The 10,087-nt window shown below is 29.6% G+C and overlaps 2 protein-coding genes across 4 annotated transcripts in view; both read left to right on the top strand.

Moving 5' to 3' along the window:
• The window catches only part of LOC107007541 (zinc finger CCCH domain-containing protein 37), a 20,584-nt gene extending 20,055 nt beyond the window's left edge, over window positions 1-529 (top strand). For all 3 annotated transcript variants that reach the window (XM_027913644.1, XM_015206206.2, XM_015206205.2), the window contains one exon: window positions 158-529. In XM_027913644.1, coding sequence (XP_027769445.1) covers window positions 158-316 — 159 coding nt within the window. In that variant the 3' untranslated portion in view covers window positions 317-529. The remainder of the gene's footprint in view (window positions 1-157) is intronic.
• Window positions 530-7,782: 7,253 nt separating this feature from the next.
• On the top strand, window positions 7,783-9,850 carry LOC107006834 (NAC domain-containing protein 76-like). Its single transcript, XM_015205352.2, has 3 exons — window positions 7,783-8,106; window positions 8,860-9,131; window positions 9,310-9,850. Exons 1-3 carry the CDS (start codon window positions 7,932-7,934, stop codon window positions 9,823-9,825), a joined length of 963 nt encoding a protein of 320 aa, XP_015060838.1. The 5' UTR covers window positions 7,783-7,931; the 3' UTR covers window positions 9,826-9,850.
• The last annotated feature ends 237 nt before the right edge of the window (window positions 9,851-10,087 follow it).

The following is a 10,087-nucleotide window of genomic DNA, read 5'->3' as shown; positions in this document are numbered from 1 at the left end:
CCCCCCCCCCCCCCCCCCGTTCTCATCTTTAGTTGCTCGGGCATATAACTTCTTTCAATGTATCTCAACCTTGTCTTCTTTCACTTGGTCTGTTAGAAATGGAAGTCCCTTTAGTTCCTTGATACGTTTGTAATGTTTTTTGCTATGATACTGGCAGGGTGCTGTACTCTGTCCATACTACATGAAGACTGGTATGTGCAAGTATGGGGCATCATGCAAATTTGACCATCCACCACCTGGAGAGGTCTTGGGTATGACATCCCAAGGGGCATCGTTGTCTGTTGATGGAGTCGGTAATGTTGATGTGAATGAATAACAGCAGTAAGGTTATAGCTGAAAGGCCATTTTCGTAGTCACATCCTTTTCAGTTACCATATTCTGCTACCTCTTGGTAGCAAACTTGTAAATCATATTTTTTCTAGATCAGCTTTGGATATTCTTTTAGAGTTGGAACACAGTTTCTCGTCCACACCAAAATGTGATGGAACATATTTTTTTTTGTTGCAATGATATGCTTTTAATTGGTGCACAAAACCTCTAGAAGATCCTTTGGGGTGGCCTAGTGGTTTGGGCTCGAGACTCTTTTCATGTTGGAGGTCTCAAGTTCAAAATTTCTTGCCCACGAAATTAAGGAGTTTACTTTCTGGTTCGAGCGTGATGGAGGTGGATGTTTTACCTGTGTGCACCCTGGAAAAAAAAAACCTATCTCTGGAAGGATAAAAGTAAAATGTAGCCCCTTCAAAATCATTTGCATAGACGTATAGGCTATGAGAGAGTACTCCATCCATTTCATACTTTTTGACGCTATTAAAACTGGATGTCATTTAACTCAAATTCGGTATTCTAATGTTATTAACAAGGTAAACTATTTTCTTTTAAAGGAATGTATCAAAGTCAAGATAAGCCGAATAAGATAAGACAGAGGGAATATTACATAACAATCACTATTTTTATTCATTTTGAACCGTTCAAATTTAGCCGAAATAATTCATTTGTTGCCCTGGCTAAAATGTCATTGTTTTGGGGTCTATATTTTGTAGCTCAAACACTAGAAAGAGAATAAGGTGACTTCTGATGCCACTTGGCATTCCAGGGACTTTAGATAGTAAATTTTTTAGTTTAAGCCTTAAGGGGTAATAGTAACATTTCATAATTTAAGTACTTCAACTAACAAAAAATGGACAGGTTTTGTATTATTATTTTCTCCATTCTAATTTATGTAATGTAGTTTAGCTCGCACAAAATTTAAGCAATATGAAAGGACATTGTAATATCTAGAGTTACTTGAATGAATTTTTTAAAAATGTCTGACATATGCATATATATTTTTAAAAGATTTGATACAGATGCAATATCTCTTTGAAAAATCCAAACAATTTAGTTAAAAAGAGTCAAAAGGACTTTTTGCCAAATACATGAGACTCAACACCGGTAAAATATAGATATTGTCATTAAATATTTATCAAATAAGAAAATATACTTTTTTTATGCTAACTAAAAAAAAGTCATATAAATTAATACTGAACGAGTAACTTTGGAGTAATATTTTATTAGAAGTTTATCAAATGTACATGTTATTCAGATAGATAACCTTGGTGATGAGAATTTATGATAAAGTCATTGAGATTATAAATATTCTCATGATTCATGAAAATTTGCTGAATTTCAAGTTTCACTAACTTTGATGCAAAGATTAATTTAAACGACATTTAAGGGCTCCTATTAGTACGTACATTATGATCATTAATCTAAAAAATATAAATTTAATTATATGCAGTGTCCGTGAAGGCGACGGCACCGATTTTAGTGCCATAAAATATTATTTACACTGCCTTTGAGATTTGGTTGGGATTTAAAAAAAAACAGATTATTATTATTATTATTATTATTATTCATATATCCTTTTTATCTGTAATTCATGTTCTCTTTGATCTCCGTGTTTGACCAGCTATCACACCTACAAAAACAAACTACACCCTACCCTCATTCACCGGAGCTAGTAATGATTTAGGGGTAAATTTTTATTCGACGAAAAAATTATGTTTTTTTTAGAGAACTTTCATATATGTTTAAAAATAACTTAATTATTTTATATAATTATAGTTTGATAATTACAATTCATAGCTACATGTTATAGAGATGAGAGATGTGAGCGATACTGGGAGAGAGAGGAGAGAGGCGAGCGAGAAAGGGCAAAGAGGTGAATTTATATATATATCGGTTAGATAACGGTATATTATACATATGTATTTGTATAATCTGGCGAATTATACATATACAAACCTATGTGACTGATTATATAAACTCGTTGTCAGTCCACATAATTAATGTATAATGTTAGTCACGAATGTAATTATAGTAAACTATAGCCATGATGAGTAATTAAGTAGTATAAGTCTGCTTAATCGAGTGATTTTTCATTTTTTTAATTATGTATATATCGTAGATATTGTGAGTTTACTTCTTTATATTTTAAACCTGACGAGGGGAATAAGGATAAATGTGTACTTTTTTAAAAAAAATTTAATTTATTGAATTTGAGTATTAATGGTTAATTGTTGAAATAAAATTTATATATTTTAAAAAAATAAAATAAAATAAGTATAATAATTTTTAATCAAAAATATTGTAAATAAGTTATTTGGCTCTTAAAATTATTATAATAATAAGGCATAACACATGGAGAAGTACATCCTTTATCATTATTCATTGGTATGTATTATACTCTCCTCCATTTCAACTAAGGGTTATTGATCACAAGACATGGAATCTGAAAAACAATGGAAAGAGTATACAATGAGTAATATACAATTTATAAACTTTTTAATGTGTAATTTATTCTTTTATATTATATCATGTTGTTCACTCAATTTTGTAAGTTAATTATTAGCTAGATTGTAAATTTTATTTTATTTGATTCCTATTGACTGGATTTAATTTTATAACGCATTTATTAGAGATTGATAAGTATACTAAATTAACCTTATTAGTTTTGCTTTTAAAAATTAATTTATAATTTTTATAATTATTTAATTTTAAGGTAGTACTATAACAATAACATATACAATAAAACTTTACTAAGTGGAGACTCAGAATTAAGGTAGATTGTACACAATCCTCACCGTTTTCTCGTGGAAGTAGAGAGACTGTTTTTAAAAGACTCACAACTCAAGTGCATCAAATACAAAGAAAGAAGAAAATAATGAAGAAATCATAACCGTTAATAAGAAAAATAATGTAAAGTTTACAAGAAAGAGACAATAAAAACATCAAATAATGTAATTACCGAAACACAATATAACAACATATGACAAAAACTACAAGGGTACACCTAGTACTAGCTACGACATGCACTAACTAGCATAAGCCTTCACAAGGAAAGACAACACTCCACCCCTACTAACCTTCTATGCTAATACACGACCTTTACTTCTTCCTATCACGGTAATATGAAGTTGTGTCATGTCCTATCTAATCACCTCTCCCTAATACTTTTTTGGCCTACCTCTAACCCTCTGCATACCCCCACTACCAACCTCTTACCTCCTCAATGGAGCGTCATCACACCTGTTCTGTACATGTCTAGATTATCTCAGTCTCTCGCTTCCCTCGTCTTGTTCGCCACAAAGGACACTCCCACCTTTTTATGGATAACCTTATTCTTGATCTTGTAGCTCCTAGTGTGCCCACACATCCATCTCAGCATCCACATCTCTGCAACATGCATCTTCTGAATATCTGAGTTCTTGACTAACCAACACTCCTCCCCATACAAAAAAAAAAAAGGTTTAACCATCACCTTATAGAACTTATACTTAAAGTTTAGGTGACATCTTCTTATCTAAGATTCCAGAGGTAAGACTCCATTTCATTCGTGATGCCCCAATACGATGTGTGATATCATCGTCGATGTCCCACTATCTTGAATTACAAATTTAAAATACTTAAAACTTTATCTCTTGGGAATTGTTTGTGTTAAGTCTTACTTCCACAATCGCTAACAAAACACTGAATTTGCACTCCAAATATTGTGTTTTGGTCCAGCTGAACCTGAACCATTTGGACTCCAGAGTAATTCTTCAAACCTACAATCTAACATTAACTCTGTCTCATGTCTCAGTAATCAGTATTATATCATCCACACATAACACACACCATGGAACCTCCTCATGAATAAATTGTGTCTAACTCACCCATCACCAAGACAACTAGGTAGTGCTCCGAGTCTCCTCCCAGTGTTCTAATTAACCTGAATCTGGCTCCATCAAACACATCCTTTATCGCGCTAATATAAATCAACATGATACCTTTAGCCTCCAAACACCTCTAGAGTTCACTCCTATGTATTTTATCATAGACCTTTTCAACGTGCAATGAACACAATATGTACGTAGGTCCTTCTTCCTTTTCCTATATCTTTCCACAAGTTTCCGCAAACTGTGGATGATTTCAGTAGTCAATTGCCCTTACATGAATTCAAATTGATTCTCGAATATGGGCACCCCTCCTCATTCTCATATCCACTACTCTCTCCCATTCATTCATTCGTTCATTCATAGTGTAACATAACCGTTTGATCATCGTAATTGTTAAAATTTTGAATAACCCTTATTCTTGTACAATATAATCGAGCAATTTTACTCCATTTTCATTCATCGATCATTTTTGTTCTTTTAAAATAGCATTAAACAACTCAATCAATCACTATATACCTACTTATGCTACTTGCAGAATTCCACGGAAATCTCATAGGACCAGGTTACTCTACCCTTGCTCATCCTACTAATAATTAATTATAAGAATAATATCATATGAAAATAATAATATTCTCTTAATTTGGTAAAATAGATAAGTGAAAAAATATCTATTTTTTTTATTATAAGAGTCAGCAAAAGAAAGTTATAAACTAAACTTATGCGTCTAATGACATAAGTTCTAAGGAATTAAACAACATATCTAATCATGTTATATCTATATATTATTATGAAAATATAGAATTTTGTGTGGCAATTTTTTCTTCTTCCCAATATTAAAGGTATTTTTGGCCACCATATTTTATTATTTATAATATTGAAGGTACTTGTTATGACATATAAATTGGAAAGATTATCTAAATAGATAACTTATTTTATCATATTTTTAAAAACTTTCTATCATTTTACAAAATTACAAAAATTCTTACTCTCTCCTATTCTTAGATACATCACTTTCCGCGATATATCGATCGTATACATCACTAAACATGATACCAAAACGTAATAAATCACGTTACGCGATGTATTAATCGGTATATACATCACTATATGCGATGTATCGAAACATATATAATGTATCGGAACATTGAATGATATATCCGAAACAGAAGCACGAAATATCGAAATGTTGAACGATGTATCCATAACTGCGACAAGATATATCGAAACATTTTGGAATGTATTCAAATTTCATCAAATTTAAGAAAATTTTACAATTTAATAAAAAATAAATAAAATAGTATTAACTCCTAATAATATGAAATTTGTGTAAAATATTCAGTAAATTAACCAGATAATATAAAACACAAAATTTGGACTCATTTAAATTTATCTTGACAGAGGGGAGGAAGACAAGAAGCCAAATAGATAGCGTATGAATCCCTTTCTGTCTAAATTAATTGTTGAGAAAAAAACTATATTATATAAAAACATACAGCTCTATAAAGTGATTATTTTAATAAAATTGAATACGTTGATTTGTGTATTTTTTGTTGGATCTGCGGACTTTGAGGATATTGCTTTCTTTTTCATTCAGTGCTCACGTGTATTTCAATGCCTCTAATTAATTAATTCTTAATTTAATTAATCAACTAAACATACCTCAAATTAAGTTCCCAACTTTTTGACCCTTAATTTGGCACTAATTATTCTATCAATTTTATTCCCTTTCCTTAAATATTTTTTATTTCATGCATGAACAATCTATTAATTATTACTTAATTTTTTAAATGTAGATGAAGTAATTTCACTTGATTCATTGCATCAATTATTTATCGTGATTTTATAATATAGTATCTGTCTCAAAATTATTTGTTATCTTAGAAATTTTTCTCATCTTATCTTTAGTAGTAATGTTCTTTAAAAATACAAATACTTCAATATGGTAACATTTAATGAAGAAAATTATATCTTATAGACATAATTTAGAGTAAAATTAGTAAAAAGTATTTGTTCCAAATTACTTGTCAATTAATTAATTAATTAATTTATTAATTTTTTCATTTTCCCTTAAATGAATTCTTCTTGAAAGTATAAACATTGTATGTTTTTTTTTTCAAAATTCCTCCATTCTTAATTTTGGTATTAATGGATAAGCCAAATAAATAAAGAGTATTAAAAAGAGTTAAATGATAAATTAGTATTTTTTTATTTATAATATGTTAAGAGGGTGTAAAAAAAAGAAAGGCGGACAAGTAATATCTCAACGTGACGGAGCGAATAATTTTAAAATTATCTTTTAACTCTTAATGAGATAATTTACTTTCACACAAGTATTTAAAATTTATTTTTTTTAAAAATAATTTATAGTCACATAAATATTTAAGATTTATTTTTAACTATAAATTTTAAAATTCTTCTTTAAAATACTTTATATCAAATTAAAATTATCACGTAAATTAAGATAGATTTGTGAATATAATATATAACCATACACAAATAAACCAAACTAACAACGTATACGATGGATAACCTGTCCATTATTGTGTAATAAAGTTTAGAAGGTTTTCATTCCTAACTCAAATATTTAATGCCATATATCTTGTATGGGAAAAATCATGTTTGAAGTATCACTTTTAAATAAGTTTCACAGTGTTTGATTTGAATTTAATTGAATTTTTTTTAATAAATAGTCAATATAATAAACTTAATTATGTTTCATGACTATAGTTTGCATATTTAGCGATTGTACATGCAGTTTAAATTGTTTCTTTTGTATAATTCGCGGGTATATTTGTTCAATTGAAATTATTATATATATATATAGAAATAACGAATTTATATAAATACAAACATCTGAACTTTTAACAATTATATAAATTATATCATATAAAAGTTACATTATACAAAACTTATACAAATTATACAATACAAATTCTGAATTATATAAACTCAAAATTTAGCCCATGTAATTATCACTGAATATTATTCGCAAGTGGTAATTAACTAAACTATAAACATGATGACTAATTAACTAATATATGTTTAGTTAACGGTATAATTTTTTCATTTTTTTAATATGAATTCAGTACCCCGAATAAGGAAAAAAATCATGCCTAACATCTCAAATAAATAAAGGTAAATGTCAAGTGGGAAAACTAAGGTCTATGATTATTATTATTATTTTTTTAAAAGGGGGGAATTAACTGTAATATGTAAAAACAAGAAAATAAGTTTTATTGGTGTTTGACTTTGACTGTGTACATGGCTAAAAAAGTTGGATATATGTTGAGATAATAACACACAAATATATATATAAATAAATATATTTACATTAGTTGAAGCAGATTTTCATCACTTATATCTGGAATAAGGTTTCCCATTCAACGACATTTTCCAAAGTCTGGTAATAATTTCTTCCTTTTATTTTTCATTTCCATACCATAATTCACACAACACACATAAACATAACATCACATTTTTTTGTTGACATTTATAACATAATAAATATATACTCCTTTTTCCCCCCTATATCTTTGCTTCCTCTTAACATCATAATTTTCTCTATCATTTCTCTTCGTTCTTCATCGATCTTTCTTATCGAGTAAATAAGGTCATATGTATATCATAACACAACTACTAGCTAGTTGTTTTTAAGCACAACTTGTTCTTCCTTTTTTGCAATTTTTGGTTGAATAATTTGTGTTTTAACGATTGTAATATAGAAAAATATACACGATGATGTCTGGATCAACAAACGGGCACCTTTCAGTTCCTCCAGGGTTTCGTTTTCATCCAACGGACGAAGAACTTCTTTATTATTATCTAAGGAAGAAAGTATCGTATGAAGCAATAGATTTGGATGTTATTAGAGAAGTGGATCTTAACAAACTTGAACCATGGGATCTTAAAGGTATGATAAAATTGTTTTAATTTGTTCATGCATGCACTTAACTTTCTTCTTTTTCATGACCTAAAAATGCAAAAAAATAAATTAAACTCCTTTTATAGAAAACTTATTTATTTATATTGTCAGGTCTTTTCTTACCTTTACTGACTCGGGTAGATCAAGTCAATCAATAAAGAGCAACTTGGTAGATTTATGAGTAGAAAGAGGATTTGATTATAAAGATGATCTAGATCAATTATTTTTTTCTAAAGATTAATTAATTAAAGAACAAAACCATATTATGACACTAATTAGTAGTAGTATAATTTTATAGGGAAATAATTATACTAAACCACAATGGATTTAGGGTTACATCCACTTTCAAGCTATGAAATGTAACCTACTGTGGAAGGTTACATTACTTGCCTTCTTTTGTTCGTTTATTACTCCTTCCGTCTCAATTTATGTCGCAACTTTTATTTTTCTATATTCAAACCATTTCATTTCAACGGTAAGTTTTTTACGCTTATTTTTGAAATATCTTGGATTGTTAATTATTGTGATACATCGTACTTTTTACATAATTTTCAAATATGTAAATTTTATTTCAAAAAACGTAAGGATTCCATGTCAAAACTAAGGTTTAATTGTTTGACTCTCGAAATCTGAATGATATCACATAAATTAATACTTTGACATTATGGAAGGAACAAATATGAATATGTAAGTGAAGCATATGCTAAAAATCTAACTTGTATAGACTTGATGAAAATGCAGAAATATGTAGAATTGGATCAGGTCCACAGAATGAATGGTATTTTTTCAGTCACAAGGACAAGAAATACCCTACTGGAACTCGAACGAATCGAGCGACGACAGCTGGATTTTGGAAGGCTACAGGGAGAGATAAGGCAATATATCTTAGCAACTCCAAAAGAATTGGGATGAGGAAAACTCTTGTATTTTACACAGGACGTGCCCCTCATGGCCAAAAAACTGATTGGATCATGCATGAATATCGACTCGATGACAACAATGCTGAAGTAGAGGTAACAATTTAACGTTACAAACACTCATTTTTACACTTAATGAAATGATTTATTATGAGACAAAACAGTTATGATCTTTTTAGGTCAAAACTGTTTCTTTGTTAAGTCAAACTACATGAGATAAATTAAAACAGAAGGAGTAGTACTAAATTTGCTTTGATTGTTGAAGCCATTGCAGGAAGAGGGCTGGGTTGTTTGTAGGGTATTCAAGAAGAAGAACTACGCAAGAGGTTTCCAACACGATATTGGAGAACAAGATCACGAGCCACAATTATCTTTTACAGATCCTATGAAAGGTGGAACTTCAAAACAAAATATCCAACAACAACTACAAACCGCGTCGTCTTGCTATGACAACTATCAATCATCCTTTGATGGTTCAATGCATCTTCCTCAATTGCTTAGTCCTGACTTAACACTTCCATGTCCATCACTCGTCCCTCCTCCGTTGAGTAATCACAACTTATTGAGACTAACATCAACATCAGCACCTAATTTTAATTTCTCTCAGCAACATGATAAATTTAGTGGTGATTGGTCTTTCTTGGATAAACTTCTTGCTTCATCAAATCAAGCCGTTGTGCTACAATCTCAGGCAGTTACAACAGATTTGGTTAACCCTACAACCTCACAAAAATATCCAATATTTAATCACCATGCGTTTGATCACGATATTTTGAAATTTTCAAAGTAATATTCAGAGAATACCAGTCGTCCAACTTAGAAACTATGGTCATCTTTCTATGGCCTTTTTGATTTATTTTAATTTTTATTTTTTTTTGATTTATTTTGGAGTTCTTTTAATGTTAATTTAGAGAACTTAATCTTATGTACTGTGTTTAAAAAGTACTTTCTTTATTTTATATATCGTTACTTGGCTTTATTTTTTTCCTTATATTATAGTAAAGGAAAAGACTCAAATATGCCATCGAACTTTTAGAAAATGCTCATTTATG

This window comes from Solanum pennellii, chromosome 12, assembly GCF_001406875.1.
Source record: "Solanum pennellii chromosome 12, SPENNV200".
NCBI classification, from domain to species: Eukaryota; Viridiplantae; Streptophyta; class Magnoliopsida; order Solanales; family Solanaceae; genus Solanum; species Solanum pennellii.
Note: the sequence above shows the minus strand (reverse complement) of the source record. Positions and strands in the feature narration are given on the sequence as shown.